Source organism: Camelus dromedarius, chromosome 3 (assembly GCF_036321535.1).
Source record: "Camelus dromedarius isolate mCamDro1 chromosome 3, mCamDro1.pat, whole genome shotgun sequence".
Lineage (NCBI taxonomy): Eukaryota > Metazoa > Chordata > Mammalia > Artiodactyla > Camelidae > Camelus > Camelus dromedarius.
In genome coordinates, this window is record NC_087438.1 from 73808961 (window position 1) to 73833573 (window position 24613).

General features: G+C 39.2%; 1 protein-coding gene across 1 annotated transcript in view; it reads right to left on the bottom strand.

The window, feature by feature from the left end:
- Positions 1-24613, bottom strand: part of FBXL17 (F-box and leucine rich repeat protein 17) — a 437862-nt gene that overhangs the window by 15156 nt on the left and 398093 nt on the right. The window contains exon 8 of the mRNA XM_010987536.3: positions 4810-4952. Coding sequence (XP_010985838.3) covers positions 4810-4952 — 143 coding nt within the window. The remainder of the gene's footprint in view (positions 1-4809; positions 4953-24613) is intronic.

Below are 24613 nucleotides of genomic sequence, written 5' to 3' on the forward strand. Positions count from 1 at the left end.
GCCTGAAAGCAGCTGGATAATCAATAGGATCACACAGAGGCCTCTCCTCCCCCACCAGCCTCTCTGATCTTCTCTCGGCTGGCTCTTCACGCCTGTGTAATTCTAATTTATGTCAACTAGAAATCAAAGAAATTCCAAGAGGCTTTGGTCATAGGACATTGGGGTGGACCTTTCAAAATCTATTTATGTCTATTCCTTAAGTAATGTGGCCTCCACGGACCTCCTGGCGCCTCCATGGGCCAAGGAGAGGCAGCCTCACAGTGGAAGGGCTGCTACCCGCGCCAGGCACGGGCAGAGGAGCGCGGTTAGGTAAACTGAGGAATCCTTTCTCCTTCCTATCTACGACTCTGCAGGAACATATGAACTAATAAGCATTTTAAGCAAAAGGCTTTGCCAAGAGTGGCTCCCTCAATAACGCTCTTTAATGATACCCCAGACGCTGGCATTTTCAAATCAAATGAACAGTGTGTAAAATTAGTTCTGCATGAAGTTAAAAAAAAAAAAAGTGAAAGGGAGCTTTTAAAAGCTCCAGCATTTCTTCATCCAACTGCTTTTCACAAGGGTTTGGCATTTGAGAATTGCTACATTTATGATGTTATTCGCTGCTCATAATTCAGGCCCTCTGTCTCAAAACTTCTGTATTAACACACGCTGCAGAGGTTTCCACCGCGGCATTTTATCACGGAGGTTATCCAAGCCAGCCAGGCTGCCTCTGGCCAGGTCTGGTTTCTCAGCCAATCCCATGCCACCGGGCTCCCTCCCTCCTCATCTACCTTGTTACCCCAAACATTTTTCATTAACCTTGAACACTGCATTTCCATTTGCCCTCCAGCTTTCCCAGGATTCTTTTTGGTCCTTTTTAGTTTTGTTCTCCATCCAAACTGCCTTGTAACAAGTGAGGAAAATATCACATTATTAGAAGAAACAGAGCTGTATAGAATCTAGAATTCACTCAAGTTGTGAAAATGATTTCTATGACCAAAGCCACCGACTGTCTATAATCGTGGAAAGCAGGACAAACATACTGCACTTATTAGAGAGTCCCGTTGGTTATACAAGTCGTTTTAACTAAATCACCAAATAAATGTGTGTTAAGTTGATAGGTGATTTCGGGTCAACTCTAATTCCCAAGGTCAAGTAAGCCTTTGAACAGTCTTTAAGAATATAAGTTCACCCCAATTCATCAAAGCCGTCTCACACAGCGTTTTCTCCTCTTGGTTCTTACAATGCACTCAAGTTTAGAAGATTAAGTGGCGTCGGCTTCAAAACCCAAAGTAATGCCTCTAACGTGCTTATCCATCCAGCCATCAGAAAAGCTACTCAAACAGGGGCTTCTTAATGCGCTTCCTAATTTTACAAGTGCTCGGGGAATGCTGCATTTGTCCAACGGCTGGAGGACTCCTTCCTTGGAGTCAACAATGTTGTAACCAAATTTACTACTGTTTAACTTAGACACTGTCTGCTAATCTAAGTACATGTTGCTTTCATCTGCAAAGAATACACATAATGTTTCTCATCTAGTCTTTGTTTACCTAATGAAAGAGAGAGAAATAGAGGAAAAACATTTTTCTTCCTACAACGAATACAATGCACTTTATTTTTTATAATTCCTCAAAAGCTCCAGGAAGGAAAAAAGCAGAAGTTTGATAAAGTATAGCTTCCAAATCAAAGATGAGTGGCCCCAAATGAAACCAACTGCATGTGAAAGAAAATATAACTAGCCTTCGGTATTTCTGAGAACCCCAGGATCACAGAATATGAGCCCTGGGACAGACAGATAACACAAACCCCATCTCCCCCCAGTGCAGAGATCCCACTGACAACATGCCTGCCATGGGGCTTAGCTGTGTAGACCACTCAGGTCTCTTGCCTCCTCCTTTGGCTCCAGTTGGTGTGCAGAAAGGAGAGCTCCAGTTAAGTTTTTAGTGGTTAGCAGATTGGGTTAAAGCACAGTGAGAAGAGAGACAGCCCCAAACTAATCTTGTTCTTTAATTCTCTGTTGGCACAGATGATCAGACTCAGACAGACAGGGCTCTCGGTCTCCATATCCTCATCATAATTTCACTGTTTTTCATGTTTCTGTTCTTCTATTCTTTCTGCATTATTTTTCTCACTTCTTTTTGTGTGTGTGTCCCTACCTATTTGAATTGTCTTCTCTTCAACACAGCCTTTTCTCCCACTGCAAGTCTTCCTTCAGCCTCTTACCTCTGAGTCAGTGAGTTGATTCCAAGTAGAAAGTGTCCCACAGAGGCATTAGTTTTCCCTTGTAAAGTGTGTTGAAAATGAAATTATTGATATCTTTGTATAGAAAACAATAATCCCCACTCTAAATTTCAGTGAGGAAAAAGCATAAGGGCAGTATCTTCTCTAATCTGACTTTATTTTTCCCTCTTTTTAAAAATTTCCTTTCAAAAGGGGACAGTAGGCCATACAGTTTTTTCCCATTTGGAAATTCAAATATCAAAACACCAGTTAATATAATGATGCTAATGGTGAGAATAATCAAACACTGAGCATTTTATATATAACAAGCATTATTCTAAGGGCTTGGTATGTGTTCACTCATTTAAATGCTCACAACAATTCTACAAGACAGGTTCGATGGTCATCCTCAATTTACAAATGAGTAATGGGCCCTGAGAGGTTAAGTGGCTGCCCAAGATGACACAACCACATCAGAACCCAGATCTGAACCTGAACCCTGGATCCAAAGTCCGTGCCTTCAACTACCAACTTCTTTTCTTTCTTTGAATCTTGATAGAAATTAAAAATCTGGAGATGGATAGCATAATACAAATGTCAAATAGCTACTCACACTAGATTTCCATCCAATTAAATCAACAGGCAGTCTTTTGAGTTACACGGCTTTACTTGCACTTTGTGTGTGGCTTGGAAACTTTTTCCATCCTCATGGAACCCCTGTGCTTGGCCCTGATATGCCTTAAATCTGAGGACGGCCGGGCTGGGCCGCCCTGCAGCAGGCTGTGGTTGGACTGCCTGGTGCAAGAGCCAGTGGACCCTCAGAGTAGCTGGCTGGTTGGAGAAAGGACTCCGAGGCCACCTGGGGAAATGGCTAAAACCCTCAGGGACACTGTTCATCACAACAGCCTTCTTATCTCATTTTGGACTAATCTGCATTTAGGTAGAAAAGGATCCTTTCCTTAACTTAAAATTAGCAAAATGCTGCTCAGCAAATATGTCTGGAATAATCTCCTGCACTAACTGGAATACAAATTTCTACAGTTCATCCCTGAAAGTGGAGCTGACCTCAACAAATCTAAGGAGTATGAACTAGAAATACAGTGCATTTGAGAATGGCTGTAGGTACACAGACACATTTTGAACGCACACAATTTGGGGTCCCTACTTAGCTGGTGCTCATGTAGCAGCTCCTTCTGGCAGAAGCTGAGGGGCTCTGCTCTCACTGTTTAGTGTTTCCAGAACACTGCCTACTGAAGCCCCTTTCACTTGTTTTAAAAAGAAGTCATTTTAAAGTGACAGGGTTAGTAGCAGTGTTAGGTTAGTTAGTGAAATTTCATGGAGACTTGCCACCCCTGAGTCTCAGCGCTGTTGCTTAGTAACAAAGTCAGTCAGCTTTCTAGGCTGGGCTGACAATATGTAATAGAATCTCTCTAAACATAACTAACTGGCAAAGGCCTAGAAGTTGGGATCTTAAAGCACTTGGAGAAAAGAACTAGGTCAACCAACAAAAATGACAAAGCACACACAGAATTTGGGCCGTTCTTCTTATTTGCTTCCAGATTCACTACATGTAGAAAACGAATGTCCTTTGAGAGGCATATATATTAGTTTCACCCTCTTTTGCTAGATTTGTGCCTAATCACCATTTGCAAAAGTGGCACACATGTATAAACTATTACAAGATGCCAGTACTTTCTGAGCAAGTATCTGAGGTAGGCCTTTTCCAAGGAAGCACCTCCACGCCTGGAGACAGCCCCCAGGGCCCAGTGCCCTAGACGTGAAGGTCTGGGGTAGAGCCTTGGATGAGTGGTCTTGGGCCAGTGCCTGGTCTTTCTGGGCCTCCATTTTGTCCCCAACAGAACAAATGACTATTTCCTAGATTTGTTACAAGGGAAACACAAAAGTGACAAGGGGGAAAGCACTTCTCTAATGCCTGGTTATCAACACAGATTTTTATCATCTTCCTTCCTAGTCTTCAAAGGGCCCCAATATTAAATGCAGCACAATTTCTCAAACTCATGCTTATGTCTCTGGCCAGCTCCACAGACTCTCAGTGGGGTCTCTGGGACTGTTTCTCATCATCTGCAAAAAGTGGCATCTGAAGTGTGGAGGGAGGCAAATTCCCACAAAATACCCCTCACTGGCCCTTTCTTGCCCCAAATGTCCAGAACACATAGATGTTGAGCACTGAAATCGCATACTCTGGACTGTGACCAAGCACTGTGGCACTGTTCTTTCTACTTACTTACTTATTGTGGGCAACTTGGAATCCAGAACAGAATTTTACTGTAAGACCGCGCACGTGCCATGCAAACCTTTTTAACTGTGGTCCACGGACTTACGGAGAGGTGGCCAAAATCCCAGTTGACTGTGTGTATGATTGCTTTTCTTTCCATATAAGCACAAAAGTCATTTTTCAACAGAAAAATTTAAACAATGATGTCAGATTAGTTTAGAAAACTGGGCATCATGTAATGCATAGCTGTAATAGCATATCCGTATATCCACACATCTATGCATGTGTGTATACACACGTATATACGGGGAGAGAGAAAGAATATAATAACAAGCATGACGCATAGAAAACAAACTTGATAGGCAACTTACTTTATCGCATCTCATGAGCCCCAAATATCTTAGAGACTTGCTGTTCTGCGCAATCAGGGTGGCTCCTTGGTCTGTAATTTCTTTACACCATCCAACGTCCACAGTCTCTATTGTCAGGCTGTACCGCCCGATGGCTATCAGCGCTGCAAGGCGGGGCAGAGAGGAAGGAGAGCAAGCATGAATGTTAGCAGCGCAAGGGATCTCTATCTTATCATGGCTACTTCTCTCATTTCCTCACTGAATTTCTTCCTGCAATGTTGTGTGTAAATGAATGTTTTGTAAACTAAATTCAATTTCAAACGCTTCAGGAGAGACTGTCCTATGACAAACCCTTTCACAAAGTGAATAATCCCTCCATAATTCCCTTTCATTGGCACACAATCTTTTATCGGTTTTACTCATTACAAGGTTACCTGTTCTTCCAACCATTCATATCTGCAGGGGGAATAAATTAAAATGAATTACACATACAATGTTAGAGGAAACTCCAAGTAGTAATTACATTTTACTCAAGATAACTTTAATAGTTTTTAAAAGGAAAAACCCATGTAAACACCATTTCGAGGTGTGTTCTACTGCGTGTGAATTTCTTTACCAATTGGCGTATTTTCTTTCCATCTGTTCATGCTCTGTAAAATGTAAGAGTATATAATATTTTTCACGTGAGCCCTTCTTGGGACTGCTAGGAATTAAGAGTACATTATACATTCAGTTGAATTTAATTGGTGCTCTGTGAGAGCGCAGTAAAGGGAATGCACTTGTTACAGTGAATTTCCTCACGTACCAGAAGCCGTCCTACTGTCCTACTATTAACATATGAAATGAAGCCTGTCATGTGAAGAGGACGACAGTATCTCTAGCCTTGACTGTTGAGCGTTGTACCGATGTGCACTGCCTATCACTGCAAAGCTCCATGACCCATCACCCTGTCAGAGCGACTCGTCGGTGAATGTGGCTCTTTGCTACAGACTTCTGATTTAATAGACGTGCACATCTCTCCATAAGTGGAGCAGAAAAACAGATTTCAATACCTCCAGCCAGAAAAAGTTTATGGTGCATTGGTTTGTAAATGAAAATCCTGAAAACAATGCCACAAATATTAAAAAGAATAAATAATTGTTTGCTAATTATTTCCTCATTCTAAGATAGGATGAGTTGATTTCTATGACGTTCAAGCTGGATGATATTTTCCAATTGACTAGATTGAGAAGAGCAGAATGAATTACTTAACTTATGCAAATAAATGTTGCCTCTTACAGCTCTCAGAAAAAAAATACTCTTCCTAATTACCTCAATTTTTTTAAACTGTAAAACTCATGCCCATGCATTCAAGGATCAAAACACTCCTAAGTAGCCAGATGTTTAAAGTCTATAAAAACAAAAATCATGATCCCAGTGTTTCTTTCCCACTGAAAATGCTTTCATAAAGGAAGGAAAAAAAAATCGTGTAAGTTCCTCATGCTACCAATTTGTTGACGCTGTCATCTGTGTGCATGCTATTTTGGTGTTCAGTTTTCCCAGGAGGCAGGGCAGGGCAGGGGAGATCTGCCAGAGTTTTGCTGAGCGGTCTGAGTGTCATATTTTCGTGTAGTAGAAGCAATATTCCAGGTTAATCCCATTGGTGTTCCTGACCTAAGAAAACTGTTGTTATCTCTGGCATTGTCACACATTTCGTTGGTTATGATATCCTGAGGATCTCTTATGATAAAAGAAATAGAAGGCACATCAGAAAAATTCCTTTCAAAACAGTGTTCAAACTGTGATATCAAAAGATGGGGCACAAGATGCAAGATGGCCTCAGGTCGGTAGATTATATACTTTTCTTGAGGTTTGAGGCTAGAATGCGACAGTCCTGCGCTAGCCAGAGAAGGGTAAACCAAATGACCTGAGGGGTTTTCAGAGGCTGTTTTATAAGCAAATGAAGAGGTAACAACTATTGATTCCAGGTGCTAAAATCACTAGTGTTTGATATTGTCCTTTTCTTTCTTCTTTCTTTCTTGTCCAAATTAAATAGTAAATAATATAACCAAAGATAAATTAAGGTATTCAGTTTTTGTTTTGCCGTAATTCTATTTACTGAAGTAAGAAATACATTTTATTTTCCCTTAACTCATTCATTTATTCAAAAGAGCACTCATTCTACAACATTTTCTCCAATACTTTTTGACTATCCATGTGCTAGGCTCTGGGCTAAGAATTTTAGGTGCATTATCTCATTTAATGCTCACAGCAACCTTAGGAAGTCTTACTGTTAGTTCCATTTTAAAGATCAGGAAACTGAGTTTCAGAATTCTGGGAAAGAACAGTTGTCCCCATATCACAAGACAATAAGTGGGCGAGTGGATAGTTAAGCTGAGCACCGGCTCTCAGCCCTAGCTGTACATCAGATCGATGAAACTGGAATCACAGGGCCAGGCACCTGGCAGTTCTAGTACACTGCACCGCCAGCATATGGAACTGCGGTGTGACACGCCGAGCCCGTGCTGGGTCCCGGGGATAGAAAGATTCACAGGGAGGACAGTTCAGTGGGGCTGCAAGGTAGGGGAAGGGAGGGTTGGGTGGAAATGAAGACCAACCAAGTCAACAGTTACAACACAATGGAGTCATCCTCCATCTCTCCCCATTCCTTAAGTCCTTCTCACTTTTCAGATATCAAGGCCAAGTCCGCTTCTCAAAACCGATCACCCTGTCACTGACTGCCATTGGAAATGGTATTATTTATTTCTTTATATACATTTCTGTGGCTCACTTTTCCCATTAGAATGATGCCTCCTATTCACTGCTGCAACCCCCACGTCTAGCACGTACCTGGTACAGAGTCAGTTCTTACAAATATTAGTTGAACACACCAATGATGATAATGTGATTAGGTCTGTTATTAGAGGCATGCCAAGGGGCATGGGAGCCCCTCACTCTTCAGGGGAGGAGAGAGATCATGGGAGCCCTCATGGAACAGTTGAACGAGGTCTTGAAGGATGAGTAAGGATTCTACAGAAAAACAAAGCTGGGAGAACAAGGAATGTCAGGCTAAGGAAGTAGCAGGTGTCAGGGTAAAGAGATGTGAAGGGACAGGGGAACTGCAGGTCACTCTGTGTGGTTGAATGTTGCTGAAATAAAAGCAAGTACAAGGAAGAGGTAGATTTAGTCCAGAAATATTTATCCAATGATTAGTAGCACTGGTAGGTATAAGAGACACAAAGACATGAAGCTTATATTCTAGACAGAGAGACAGATGTGAAACAAACACAAAGGTACATATAATTCTATCTTGTAACAAGTGCTCTGAAGGAAATGGAATGATCACTGTAAGAATGACATTCAGATGGCACCAGGGAGAGTCTTTTGGTGAAGTTACTTTTCATCCCTCTAATAGCCCTGCAAAAACAATACCCATTATAGAGGTAAGAAAACTGAGGTTAGGTACCTCACCAAGCCCCCATCCCTAATAAGTGGTAGAACTAGGGCACAAACTGAAATAGTTTGGCTCCAAGGCCAGGGCTCACTCTACCACAGCAGCAGCACCTCGGGAGGCAGAGGAGCCTGTGTGTGTCAGAATGTGTTTCCCTTCACCACCATTCAGAACTTAAACTTCACAGCTTACAGGCAGCCAAGTATTTACCCTGTGACCATAAAACAGGGACCAACAGAATCTTTAAATTCCAAAATATATACTGAGTAATTTACCTCTCTCTGACTACATCCTACCTTTGGGTATTTTTTTTTCATTATTTTTCAGGAGCCAGCTGTGAAACCAGTACTGTGGGCTAGTCTCAGATTCATCTCCAGCCTCATTACTTAGCAGTTGTCTGACCTCAGGATGACATTTAACTCTCCTGAGTCTCGGCTTCGTGGCCAGCCCAATGGGGAGGCCGACGACATGTTCTGCCTACTTCAGCAGGGTTGGTCTGAGGTTCACACGAGACAATACATGTTAGGGAGTTTGCACTACATAAATGTAATGATTCATTTGACACTTTCCCAAACCATGCTACAGTGGTGCAGTTGATATAAAATGAAAAGACTTGAAAGAGTTTTGAAAAATAAAAAGCTCCAGGCAAATGAGAGTATTACATAAGTACTTAGTCAAGATGTCACTGCCAGAGTTCTTGAACTGTCTACTGTCCATTGTGGATCATGAACTTGTAGACTGCACCCGAGATGATCGGGCTGTAAGGCGAATGTATGATTTTAGTACCTTCATGAGGGGCTGTTGACACATTACAATGGTGTTTATTGAGCCCTGAAAGAGGATAAATTATGCAAGACAAATTCCTAATCCCGATGCAATTTTAGTACACTTTTTAATGTGAGTAACTAACACAGTTAAATTTTTAAAAGTTACACCAGTTCAAAGCTGTAATTCAGCAACTTATATGATGATCAAGGATACACATTCACTCATAATGGGCACTTTCGTTGGCATGTTGAGTGACGCACAGACATGAACAAATATGTACTTAATTTTGACTAAGAAATTCCATTTCTAGAAATCTCTCCTGAAAATATACTTCTGATTATAAAATTACACATATGCAAGTTTAGTCACTAAAGCATTGCAAAATGATGGATACAGCCTAGTGTCCATACAGAGGACAGTGGTTAAATAAACTATGCTAGTCCTCACAACTGAATACTATGCAGCTATAAAACATGAATGGGGAAAGATTATGAGGAACTTCCAAGTCATTCAGTAAAAAAGACAAGGTATAAAAGAATTTATATGGCGTGCTACCACCCTACAAAAGATAAACAATTTAAAAAAACATATGAATCTGCTCATCTGTGACAAAGGAATATGGAGGAAGATAAACCAGAAACTACAGAGACTGCTTCCCCATAGGTGGTTGGTGGGAAAGGGGAGGAGAGATGAGGGGACGTGATGTGAGGCTGGGGGTGTGAGGAGCTGCAGACACTTCTTGGACGACCCTCCTTGGATACAGCTTTGACTCTCTGAATCATAGTAAACCTCAAATTAAAAGTTAAAATCAACCAGGATGGGGAAACCCAAGTGGATATAAACAGTAACAAATGGACCTATCTGTGTTACACGTGAACTGCAGGACCCTGACAAATAATATAGTCACACTCAAGGGGATGAGAATTAAGTAGTGTCACTTCGGAAAAGATTATTTTGACCAGATATTGTAAAACCAAAAAAAGAACCATCAGCAAATACTGCACTCTAGTTAGTAAATCTACTTTTCAGGGGTATGAGTGAGCACACCCCTTATGTGTAATCTAGGATGATAAATAATGAGAGACAGTCTTTACATTGTTAGAGAAAGAAGTTACAGATAAGCAAAGGGCAGCAGCTTATAATGAACCTTGTGGTACTGAATTGGAACCAAAGACATTAGAATGAACTGATGGTCTTTCACACACAGATATACATACAGATAAATACATATAGAAACAACTAATGAATATGATGTATGCACATGCGTGGGTGGCTGAGTATACAGACATACATTTCCTAGCTTTTTCTGCTGAGGGACTAGGAGCAATGAGATCCCAGTAGCAATGACCTACTAGCACCCAGATCTTGGTTTCTAAATATCATCCTCCCATAAAATAAATAAAAGGAATCAGGGCTTCTTATAAAAACGGTTGGTTCTAGAACTGAGGCAGGGAAAATAGAAGATGAGTGGGATATTTTGTGATCTTAGAAAAAAGAAGTGCTTAAAGAAGAGTGAGGGCAGGTCAGAAGGACAGAGGATCTGATTAGAAGGAGCTGCCCACGGCCACAGGTGGAACAATGTGAGCAGCAAAATAAACAATGACAGTATTGGATCATAATTCAGAAAGTTGAATAAGCAGCCACACATTTATACTGATATAAACAAACGACCAAAGAAGGGCAGCTCTTCCTTACATAATAATTCCAATTAATAAATGTATAAGAAATGAGGGAAATACAAAAAACATCATCAGGTGAAGACCACAGTAATAACTGTTGCAGGCAAGATCCACCAATGATACCTATCAACTATCAAAAACTGTAAGTTTACAATGAAGAGACCCAGCAGACACCACCTTACCCAAATGACCCAGGTTAACATTACAAGTAATAACATACATGGAGATAATATAACACCTGATCACTTTGGCAGTATTCTTGCCAAAATGAATAATCTCGATCTACTCACAAGAAAACATCACACAGACCCAAAGAGAGAAACATTCTATAAACGAATTCACCGGTTCTCACCAAAAGGGTCAAGGTAATGGAATGTAAGAAAAGAATGAGGAACTGCCACAGACTGGAGGAGCCTAAGGAGACATCACAGCAAAATACAACGTGGGATCCTGGACTGGATCCTGGAATAGGCAAGGAAATTAGGGAGAAACACTGGTGAAATTCAAATAAGATTTGTAGCTTAATCTTACTGTTTAAATATTAATTTCCTAGTTTGATAATTGTACTAGCTTACTACCGTAAATATAAGTTGCCAGCATTAGATGTAGCTGGGTGGAGAGTATACAGAAATGCTCTACTATTTTTGCAACTTTTCTGTAATTCTAAAATTGTTAGAAAACAAGAGGAAAAGCAAGAATAAGCTAACAATAGATAACAAGTGAATGAACTAAGTAGAGGACTAAAATTTTCCAAGTGAAAGCAGGTATTATTTTCACACTAAGATCTGATATATAAATGTTAGGACTAAAAATACATTTTTTTCCTCCTAGGAGGAAGATTAGTCACATGAGTGCATTAACAAGTGACCTGCATGTGCCATTTTGTCCTTTCCAGTTCTGTCGTCTGCTACGGATCTATGTACCTGTAATAAAATCAGAAGAAATGCCCTAGTGCTTGAAAGAATTAGGCTTACAATTTAACAGTAGGATTAACATCTTTCATGTAATACTTGGATAAAAGTCATTTGCAAAGAAACTTCTTGGCACGGATACAAAGAGCTACATATGAAAAACGTTCTTCTTTGTGGAAGGCACAGAAACTCAAAAAACAAAGAAGCGACACCTTCAGAGACATCTGTTGTTTGAGATGGTCCCTGCGAAGGCTCCCTCCACCCCGCAGGGACTGCAGCAGTGCTTCCCAGCCCTGGCCGTTCAGGAGTATCACAGGTGCCTAGAGAAAGTACCGATGCCCGAGTCCCATCCCTGGAGGTTCTGATTCAGGAGAAGCTACAAAAGCTCCTGTGATCCCAATGTGCAGTCAGGGCCGAGAACCACTGGAACAGAACGACTTACAACTTGGGCAAAGTCAGTCAAGTAAAAACAAAAAACCTCATTTTTAAGGATATAAATAGCTTACGTATTCTAATATTTTAAAACAACTTTGCCTCTCAAACAGGTGTGACTTCTTGTACATGATCCAATACTTTTAGTCCCTTTATTTCTAATTTATAGCCTTCCTTCCATGTTTATACATTATTATGTTCCTCCCTTTATTATGCAGTAAACCCAATGGTGACTACACTTTACAATATTTTTCCAAGTTGTCCTTTTTTGTAAATATTTTCCTTTACTTCATTGCACTTATTTCTATTTCTAATGCAGCACTTATCAGAGTTTGTTTCATATTAGAATTATTTATCAACATGCCTCTCTTCCCACTAGATTGTAAAGTCTTTGAAGCCCCGAATGTAGAGACTGCTTTTCTAGGGTCCCTGACTCTCTGAAAATCAGTTCACTTTTTTGTTTTTACAGTTTTAATATATTTTTTGGAAGTATAACATATATGCAGAAAATTGCACAAATCCTCAGGGCACAACTTGATGAATTGACAAAGTTAACACAGCTGTGTAATAGCAGCCGGACTGAGAAACAGAGCACGACCAACCCCTAAAGCGCCCTCGTCCCCTAGTCCAGTCACTACCCCTCCCCAAAAGGATAACTACTATCCTGACTTCCAACCACACAGATTAGTTTTCTTGTTTTTGAACTTCATACAGAGTCAAACACCCGGCACACTTGTTTCTGGTTTTCCAGCTGTGCATTATGTTCACGGGATTCATCTATATCGCTGTGCGTACTGGTAGCTCGTTCATTCTCAATGATGAAAAGTATTCCATTCTATTATGGATGGACATTGGGGCTCTCTCCACTTTTTGGCTATTAGGTACAATGCTGCTATGAATATTAGCATGCACATCTCTGTGTGAATATATGTTCTCACTTCATTTGGGTAAACACCTAAGAGTGGGATTTCTGGGTCATATGGTTAGGTACACACTTAACTTCCCAAGAAACTGCCAAAATGTTTTCAAAAGTGGCTATACCATCTTACATTCCCACTAGAAATATATGAAAGTTTCAATGTCTCCACATCCTTGCCAATACTTGGTAATGTCTGCCTCTTTGACTATAGCCATTCTAGTGGGTGTGAAGTGGTACCTCATCATGGCTTTTAATTTTCATTTCCCTAAGGACTAATGATGTTGTATGTCTTTTCATGGAGTCATACACTTTTTAAAAATCCTAGCTTAGGGCCTTGATCCTTGCAAGTATGCAGTAAATATCTATTAAGTTAAATTGATGAAGAGGAAAAGCACACAGATAATTTTTCTATTATTAGACTATAGCAGAGAATAGCATTCTATACAAGAGATAACTTTCCACGTAATTTGAAGAAAAGCACCAGTAAAATAAACTTAGTCTATCCTCTGGAGACAGAAAAGTCTTAAAGTTTCTTAAAATAAGAAAGTAAATTCAGGGGAAAAATAACATTACAGAGAACTTTCCAAGTGCTCATTTACTTGTGGAAATTTCAAAGACTGTGGAGTATGCTTTATTTAGGAACTCTGAATCTCTGAAAATCAAGTGAAAAATAAATCTAATATGCAAATTGTCCAACCAATGGTGGATAATATTAGAGTGGAAACTTTAATTGTGCTAGAATTTTCAAGATGCAGCACACAGGGCATTCATTTTCCACAACTCAGCTCACCAGGTTCAGAAAAGCAGCACGTGAGTGTTGTCTGACTCACAAAGGGAGCAAGCTGGCTGTGGCCCCTGACCTTTCAGGGAAGAGGCTCTCCTGCCCTATACATCCTGAAATGGAAATGCAAGCATTATTTATAGGCTGTGTCTGCTCTCCTTCCTACAAGATAAACAAGTTGTTGGAACAGTAAGAGTTCAAGTGAAGGAATTTTTTTATATAAAAGTCTTTTAATGCATCAGGAGCAAGGATAAGTATCCCCCCCCCCACTTTATCCATTCTTAATTATATTTATTTTAATAGTAGAAAGACATAATTATGATTGGGTAGGTAGAATCCATTTCTGAATATGTGACTTCCAAAAGTGTAATGAACAAGGGGTGCATTTAGAACTAACCCTCACCCAACAGGAATCTGATCCACTGCTCTGATTTCCAGAGGTGCTGTGTTTGGTGGTAACCAACCCTTTGAATGGAATGGTCGGGTCCCCTGACAATCTCCTTATTAAATTTAAGAATTAAAGACGAGGAAGAAAAAAAGCCTTACCACTCTAACATTAGCTGAGAACCTAAAGTCCGTGGTTCAATGATTCTTTTTCATCCAGCCTGCATAAATGCATACAGTACTTATCAAAGAATTATGCATCCTTTCCAAAATCCTAACATTATATTAGGTTTCCTCACTTTATGAGAAGTGAATTCTGGGCCTAAATATGTTCGTTCGTAGATATGGAAAAGTACATTAGTGTCTCTGTCATATAGCTGTCTTGGCCACCTTTCTGAACTGAATTTTCCAGACCACTGTGAGGAAACAGCAACAGTTTCAGGCAGGCATCAGATACCGACATCCCTCTGCCCCAGTGTGCAGGGTAGGATGCAATTTCAGCAACTGTCACTTAAGGAATTCCAAAGTTGGTGACAACACATGTGTTGTCGAACTGCTCAGTAAACATTGTACAAGTATCATAATATCGAAGGGAAGGGAAACAAAAGGAGAGAAGAATGCGTGTGGATGTCAGCGGAGTGAATATCCGACCTTTCTTTCTTTCAACAAATACTGACTGAGTACCTAGTCTGCACCAGGGAATGTTTCCAGAGCAGTGGATAGACATCAAATCCCTGCCCTTGTGGAGCTTGTATTATGAATACAAATAAATAGTTAGAATATATACTATTTTGGGTGGTAATGCTTTGAAGAAAAATAAAGCGGGGACCAGGGTTAGAAGGACTACAATTTTAATTAAGGTGGACAGGGAAGGCCTCACAGAAAAAGTGACATTTGAACAAAGATCGAAAGGGGCAGAGGAAAAAGGCATGCGGACATCTAAGAGAAAAGCATTCTGTGCAGAGCAAACCTAGTGCCAAGGCCATGAGGTGGGAAGGCTGCTGGCTTGTTCTAGAATGAGCAAAGGAGCAAGAGGCCAAGTAGCAGACTTGAGATCAGGGAATTGATGGAAAGGGGGTGGACAAAATCATCTCCCGGTCAATGTAACGACATTGGCTGCCTCTCTAAACGAAACGGGAATACACTGGAAAATTTGGAGCAGAAGGGTGGTATGAGCTAACTTAAATTTCCAAAGGACTTCTCCAGCTTCTGGATTGAGAACAGACTGTACAGAGGCGAGAACAGACTGTACAGAGGTGAGAACAGAAGCAGGGACACCAATGAGAAGGCCACTGCAACTATCCAGACAAGGAGTGACAGTGGCTGGGCCCAAGGTTACATAATAGGGATGGAGAGAAGGAGCTGAATTCTGAATAGATTGTAAAGATGAGGACCCACAGTACTGGCTGATGGACTGCATATGGAGTAAAGGAAAGAGTCAAGAATGTGAAGAGAAAAAAAAATCTCTTTTTGGCACTTAAGAGTTGAAAGAAATTTCCTACATGGGACTTTATATGGCTGCTTTTGGCATCCTCGTGTACATAGGTGTCCTTGTCCTGGTAGGGATTGACTGGTTTCTTCTACTGGCTATAAACTCCACTGAGAAGAGCAAAGCCCACCTTTTTCATTTTATCACCATTGTCCAGTATAGGCCCTTTACTTGTTAGTACTCAACATATGTTCATTTAAATATGTGCATCTTAGGTAACACAGTTACAAGTGCTTAGGGAAAAAACTCAGAAAGGTGCCTGTTTTGTATTCTCTAGAGTTCATAGTATCCTTTTACTCTAAAAATATTGATTGAGTCGCTACAGTATTTCAATCACTGCGATGACTGTAGGGATCTTTGGGGAGATTATAGGTAATGTACCTTTTTCCTTAGATGTTTATCCATTTAAAAAATGTTCAACACTAGGCATGTTGTACATTGACAAATGATTAAAAACCAGTTTTTAAAAAGGGGCTATTGCATTGACAAATGATTAAAAACCAGTTTTTAAAAAGGGGCTACTGGACAGATCACTTAATTCTACCAGAGTGAAGAGAAGAACTTGACATTTCCTACAGTGCCATTTCTCTCCAACCCAGTGCTCCTGGGCAAACACACACACTTACTGGTGCCAAATTTCGATATCTAAAATCATGTGAAATCATGTGAAAAGAGCAAAAAGCTATCTGCAAACTAAAACTAAACCCAGAAAGTTGAGCTCAGTTATTCCTCCCTGACTGTAACCAGAACAGCTGTAACTCAGGGACTGTTGTCCGGCATGTGAACTAGTTTAGATCCTGGTAATAATTCTTATTTATGGGCATTTTTTGGCCATAGAAGGACAAAATGAGTAAAAATACAAAATTCAAAGTATTTCAATTTGAGATTTTCAAGTTGAGTGCAGAACTAGAATAAAATGCAGAGAACACTAAACTTTATTCTTTTTGTTTTTGAGGGAGAAGGGAGAGTCCCAGTCCTGGGTCCTCCCACCTGGGAGCTTGAGCCATGCATGCAGGTGCACATGCTCATGTGTGCAACAGACACAGACGTGCAAACACACGTTGATTCCCAGGGCTTAGCCCACAGGTAGGCTTACCTGGAAGCTAATGGAAGTTAAGCTTCAGGGTCTATCATTTACATGGACCTTTACAAAGGCCTGGGTCCTGGAAATGTATTCACATGGTAATCTATTTTTGTAAAATCTGTTAAAGCAAGTTGTTTTCTGTTCCTTTTCTTAAAGAGAAATCCCAAATTGTATAAACCTCAGGCCCTGAAAGATCCTGAATTTGTCCCTGACCCAACCAAGAACGTTCTGATTCTATGGCTTTGGGGGTGGATACCAGGAGGCTGCATCTTTCCCTTCTCCTTTTCTTTCTTTCTTTCTTTTTTTTTTTTAAATGTCACCAAGTGATTTTGATACACAACCAGGATTGGAAATCACTGACGAAGGACTACAGACTGATCAGTTTAATGAGTCCCTGACATCTACGTAGTATTTCTTTCTGGAGCTTTGCCACCATTGATTGGGACATAAACCATATAACACTATGTAGTTTGGAAAAAGCTGACAATTGGCAACATTCACTTCCAGGCTGCAGTGATGAATCACATAACCCTCTGTGCCGAGTAATTAACTATCCATTTGTATGTACTAGCTGTAGTGATAGAGTTCTTTTCAACAAGGAAGGAAGGGAATTTGGACATAGCATTAACAGTTGTTAATACCAAGCAAATAGAGTAAATTGGATTTATTAAAACGAGTATGTGTGTGGATTTTTTTCCCTAGGAGTTTATATAATTTGTCTAGCTTTCTAATTATAACTGGGACAGAAAATGGCTGAACCCAAAGACCTCTCACGGTATCTAATAAACTTTTACTTACAGGGAGAACATTTCTTGGGCTGGAGAATGACAAATAATTTACTAAGCTTTTCCTGAAAGATAGCTAAAGGTGTTTCACCTATATCTAGCTGATGAATTAGCTTTAGCTAATAATCAGTGTCATGAGACAGGGAAGAAGCAGCCTGTAATTACTTTGAAAGGAATGAAGGAACAGATCTGATAAAGAAACTAAATCAGCTAATTCCTCTAGAGGCATACTGAGTGAGAGAGAAGCTTACTTTACTGCAAGTTTAAAGTGAGGCAAAGACAGGGGCAGCAGTAGTTTTTACCAGCCTGACATCCATCCATTCATTCCCACCTTCTGGTAGCAAACCTTCAATTTGCCTTTCCTGTAGGGACTGTACACCTTCATCTCCTTTCCTGGGGACTTTTGTAGTCAAAGGTTCCCTCCCTTATGCAGGCTGCCAGTGGGCATGTGTCCCAAACCTGACGAAGCACATTCACCGGCAGATACCTGATATCTGAGTTCTGCCTGGAATGACTTAAGAAGAGAAACAGCTGAAGACAGTGCATCTTGGGGGATGTTCCCTAAAGAGACTCTTATTAGTCCTGGCTCCCTAGAGAACCCCTGTTCTTGTCTTTCCCAAGGCCTACCTTATTTACTGTTTATTTTTGATTCTGGGAGATAAAATTTGAGCCCTTAAATGTCTAAAAGAATTTTTATCTTATTTTCACAATTAATAGTTGGCAAAGTGTAGAATTCTAGATCGAAAACCACCGTTCCTTAGTTTTGAAGGTAGTGCTTTATTACCTTCTAGTTTCACATATTGCTCCACCTCAGCTTTATTGAGATATACTTGACATATAACACTGTATAAATTTAAGGAAGGTATATAACATGTTGATTTGATACCCTTATATATTGTAAAATGATTACTGACAATATTGCTTTTAAGAGATTTGGAGCCACTCTTATCTCTGATCTGTCGCATGAATCCTGTCTTCTTTCTTGGGTAACTTTCAGAATTTCCTTTTCATCCTTGGCAATATAAAATCTCATGATGGTCTGCCTTCATGTTGATCTATTTTTATGCATGGTGCTGGGCATTTGGTGGGCCCATTCAACCTGGAAACTTGTGCTCTTCTTTCTTTCAGAGCAGCCTGCTTTCCTTGTCTCTGGGAGTAAGTACTGAAGGTTTCTGATGTTTTCTTCTGCTATCTGCATTGCCTCTGTTTCCTCTTAGCCTCATTTTTCTGTTTGTTTTCATCTCTCTCTTTCATGTTAGAAGGTTTTTTGAAATGTCTGGTCACTTAAGGATTTTTTTTAACATTTTTTTTATTGAGTTATAATCATTTTACAATGTTGTGTCAAATTGCAGTGAAGAGCACAATTTTTCAGTTATACATGAACATACATATATTCATTGTCACGTGTTTTTCTCTGTGAGCTACTATAAGATCTTGTATGTATTTCCCTGTGCTATACATGACCATGATACTGTGGGTTTCTAGCATATCTGTTGCCTCTGAGGGCTGAGCCTTGCAGGAGTTCTGCCGGCCAACGAGCTCACTGGCAACCAGCTCACCGGTCATGCAGCCCCTCTCTGAAAGCACTTAGGTTCTGCGTTCTTCTGCTTTGTTAAGACAGTTAGCACTCCCCCTTCTGACTTCTGTTTTCTAAAAACGTGTTGACATCTCTCATCCTCTCTTATCTCCTTTCCTATTTTCTTTTGTGTGTGTGTTTTTTTTAAGTCCCTTTAATGTCATTTTAGCAAGATTTTAGGAGGGAGAGAAGATAAATGCATGTGGTCCATCAGCCATTTCAATTGGTAAGAAAGAACATAGGAAATCTATGGTCTTTCATAATTGTTCCTAGTTTTAGGCATTCATTAAACATTGCCTTTTTAGGCTTGAATGAAATACATAATTAATGGAAAGGTCAGTCTCTTTACGTGTGTATGGGTTACATGCCCAGTCTATTAAAAGCAAAAATTAAAGGCTGACTAAAAGCAGGACAACTTAGCATCAAGGGTGAACAGTATATCCTGGAAAATATAAGTAAACCTAATAATTAATAAGAATACCTTTCAAGTTATTCCTGATTCTGCCACTATTATTCTGCTCTATATTTTATATTACTCTGCTCTATATTTAGGTTTATCTATGTGGGTGAATGGATTATTTTAGAGATCTACTGGGATATACTCTAACAATTTTATCAACGGGTGTAATATATTTGCTATTGAGCAAAATATTTGAAATCAAGTCCCAGATGCTTGAAAATTCTCCAAATATTCTCAAGGAGTAGTTTCTATAATTTAAATCTTTCCTTCATAACATATTTGAAACACTTTTTCTGACTTCACCATAACCTCAATACACTAAATATTTTTATTTCAAGATATTTGAAAATAAACAAGTAAACATCTGGCATTTTATGCAGAAGGGTATTTTCAGCAGAGACTATTTTTGCTAAAATAAGTATATCAACATGACTTGATCCGGTGTGATTTTTAGTAAAAGAATTCAAGTCAATTTAATTGCAGCAAATCTTGATGAAATAGTATTGTGCTTCCATTTAATTCATTCCATCATCTATCCACAATATATGTAATAGTCATTAAATTCAGCCAACTATTTTTCAGGTCCAGAGAGAGATGTCTTCAAGAAAATAGACTATGATTGGCAGTTCCCTCAAATCACTAATATCATAAATATTTATGTATACAGTTATAAACAAACTGTTATTAGTTTAAGAAATGCAATTTATCCTTAGAGATAATAGCTTTGAAAGTTGAAAAGCGGAATTTAAACATTTTAGTTGTCTGGAATTTTATGCTTTCAACCAAAACAAATTGTTCCAACTAAAGAATATCATATAATGTAGTTCTCTATCTACTAATTATCAAAGTTTATTTTTTAAGATATGCGTATAGCATATAGTAACCACTATGTCCTTAAAAATTATTTGTGTGCGCTAAATACATTACTTGGAAGAACTGTTTTGACACCAAGAAATGAAAGATTTAAAATAAAATTGCATTTCCAAAAGCTTCTATTAAGTCCTTCACATTTATTGAAGATTCTTATAAAATCTACTGGAGTTCAGGTGATGATCTCTTTTGAAGATGAACCCTATAAAAGGAGAATTGCACCCATAGAGAACTAACAAAGTGCAGCGTAGTCAATTTCTAAAACATATTTATTAGATGCTAAAGAGAGTAAGCGTCTCCAAAGAAAGCCTTACATCTCAGGTGATTAGATTTGTGGAGCTACTGTCTTCTAATAATGAAGGACTTATCAACTGCAAAATATTTTCAATCATTACACTCAGAGTATATTATGACATCCATGAATATAAGCTATTTTCATACTATAATGCAGATGGTACTGTCTGTTTTAGTACCTTTTATAAGCATCACATAATATCTGTATTCCTCAGTATATTATAATATTATAATACTAATATTATATTAACCCAGATAAATCACTATCTCATTTTTGATATTGTGGGAAAAGAATGAATTCCATGTAAGTGAAATAAACAGGCAGCAAAACTTACTACTTCACTCTGTAGGTGAATTAAGGTGAAGCTACCATTATTGTGGGTCAAAAATGATTAAACATTGGCAATTTCACATGGTCTGACTTATATACCAAAAGTCTCTTATTTTAACTATTTTGGATGGAAAGAGTTCTGGCAACTTTTGTATACTTTTTAAACAGCATTCATCAGACCTAGCAAAACTTTTCCTTGATCATTATGATTTTACTCTACTGTAATCAGAAGCTGGGCTCCAAGCTGTAGGAGTTTTTACTAAGTCCAAGTGCCTACAGGGCCTTGTAGACAAAGTAAGTGAGCAAAGCTGTTATATTACATTATTCGGACACACACACACTTTGTTTGCATATTACACACTGAAATATTCTTCTCCTCCATAAAAAATGCACTTGCGCTCGCTCTTTCTAGACCACTCAGCCCTCTAAACCTGCCTTCCTGTTTCTCACTTCTGATGGAGACTCAGATGCAACCAGTATTTTGTTCAGTTTTTTTTTTTTTTAAAATCCAGACAGTAGATAAATGGCAATCAACATGAAGTTTCAGTGTTGAGGAGACAATGGGGATGGGTGGGGACTGCAGATATTGAAACACCCTCCCTAAAAGTGGGGACAATGGCAAACCAGATGCCACAGTTTGCCATCAATATACTGCAGTTGATCTAAAGTCCCAAGAAATAATGCCTTTTAGGAATGTGGATTCAGTGCTTCCAGGTCTTCAATTCTTCAAGAGACTTGAAATCAGTTTTTTAAAATACGAATCCCCTGATACTTAAGTGCTAGCCACTGGAAAAACAAACAAACAAAAATAAAAATACTGTGTAGAGCAACAGATTGGGAGTGAAACAAAACATGTTTGTGAGATAAATACAGCCCATAAAGCACTAGTTACGAATCTCTGCTCTAATTGTTCCCACATTATGCTGTGTGGTTTTAAGTCTTTCTATGTATTTCTCTTACTTGTTGTCATAGCTATTTTTCAGTGGCTCCAGGTTGTGGGACAGCTTGAGAAATCAGATAATCTCATTTGTCACAAAAATATAAAAAGTTGGGTTCTGCAGGAGCAAAGGATAAGAGGTTTCTTTGAAAACATTTACATTTACTTCATTGATTCTAACATGACATCATGGAGTTGGAGAGGGTTGTGTTGGGAGAAATATTTACTACTGGTACAGTACTAGTGTGACTAGAACCACAGGGACCGGCAAGAAGAGCAGGTGTCACTCATTATGACCCCTCAACAGCATCCCCTTTGCAGGGGAGGAGTTAGCAGTCCAAATCATTAACACTGTAAGCTTTCAAAAAGCTAAACAAGGATTATCCTCCAGTACCTAGGCAAGGCAGGGGTATCTCAGAGGTTTTCTTCCTTTCATAAAGTAAAGCTGCCATCCGAAGATGATGTGCTCTTACAGACCATCTAAAAATAACTTTTCACTTTCTTCTCATCTGCCTTATTTATTTTTTTAAAAGTTCCTATTATGGAAATTTAAAAACAAAAATACAAGAGATTTTATGCATGTACTTTGTGGTATCTATTTTAATTGCCCAGTTTCTTTTTTTTTTTAATAACTTGCAGGCTTTTTGGTTTGTGTTCTAGCTGAAGTTGGTGGATAATTGATCTCCAGACAATTGAAATTTTACTATAGTTTGTATAATAAAAATCATCATTCACAGTACTGACTGAATAAAAAGTGAAGAGAACAGAAATGTGTATTTTATCTCAGTAATTTATGAGACTGAAGAACTTTCCTGGTGTATTTCATCAACCTCTATATAATAAAAATGGAAACCATTAAAGTCACTTTGATTTTGTCTTTGTAACTGTAACTTGATTTGTAATCTTAAGCTTCAACAAAAAGATTTAAGCAACATACTTCTGGAAGATATTTCGTATTTCACAGATCTTACAGTGAGACATTTCCCCCTACATTTACTTTACTTTAGATTTTCAATTTAAGCAATTTTAACTTTCCTTGATGTCATTTTGAAAATAGTTAATTGAGGCATATTTATAGTGGGAGTAGTCAATCATATAATAATTATTGAAAATTTTATTTATTGAGTATCTTCAGCATACTCTAAACACAGTATCTTATCCTCACTGTAATGCTGCACAGTACTGGCTTGAACCACATGAAATTGTTGTCTTTCTGGACCAAATATCAGCAATTGCAAATGACTCAACCCAGTAAGTAATATTAGCACAAGCCTATGCTACCGAAGAGAACACTGAGCAGATCGAAGTGGAACAGCTTAACCAAGGTCATGGAGCTGGTAAACAGCAAAGCTAGGATTCACACCCAGGTCGACCTGGCCCCAAAGCCTGCATTTTGTATTAATATAAGAGCTGTGGAGGGGGCATGTGATGGTAGGTGAAGACAGAACAAGGGAAAAAAGGTGGGAGACTCCCTTAACTTCTTGTAAGAGTTTTATAATTTGCTTGGGGAGACAATAATAATCAAAATTAACCAGGAGAAATAGAAACCATCATACCACAAAGTACAAAATGATGGGACATTAGCTTTCACACCATGATCTGAGCTTTACTGTTAAAACTTCAGAAGCAATTTTTCTCTGTCCCTTTTCACCCCCCAGAACTGGTTTTCTTGAGGCCATCAAGGCACCATGTCACAAGTTGGTGGGAGGGAAGCCTTGTTCATATGATCTAAGGACTACAAGGGCAGCTTTCTCGAATACACCTATAATCACATATTTATAAGAATAAAATTTTGACTTTGATGTATGTACAATTCACCACACAAGAATGAACTTCTAAAACATTAATGACCCCAAGCCGAGACCCCTCCCAAAAGTTCCACGTTGCATTTTTTGCATCTGAGGCCTCACCTAGATGCTCCACAGGTGTTCAAAAGCCACACGTCCAAAAATAAACTCACCATTCTTGATTCCAAAACAGTTATTCCTCTGATTTCCTATAAGGTGATGGCATCAATGAGTTGCCCAGATGAGAGCCAGAACAGTCATCCTTTACTCCTCCTCTTCCTTGGCCTTCATATTCAACCAGTAACTTACTACTGATTCTGTCTCCTAAACCGATCTTCAACCTCCCCTAGTGTCTGCATCCCCCTTGCCTCTGTGCTAGTTTGGACTCTCATCATCTCTTGTTGACCAATGATCTGGTCAACTGGTTCCCGCCTCCAGTCTTGCCCCACTTCAGTCTAGCCGGAGCAGAAAGAAAGCTTTCTAGTTTCCAGTCATATCAAGTATATTTCAAAGATGAAAAAAACCCAACATTATTTACTTACATAGCCTAGTTTAGGGCTTGAACCCAAAAGCAGGGACATAAAAAAACACCCCAAATTTTTGGCAGTTAAGTAACCCCCACTGAAAACAAAGTTGGGCCTATAAGCTTAAGTTCCTAATGGAAAATTTATACATGACAATTACTAAATATAATAACAAAAACCAGGCAAAAGTACAGTTCTTCTAAATAAAGTTACTAGAGGATCAAAGGCACAAAACAGTAACAACCACCATAGTGCTTCTGTATTACGAGTCTGAGAGCATGCTGAGTTGCTCTCAGACTTTTCATTCTCTAAGCAACAGTCCAGCAGATGGCTAAAGAACCCTGAACTCTGCTGAAGTCCCCCCAGGTACTTCATCAACTCCAG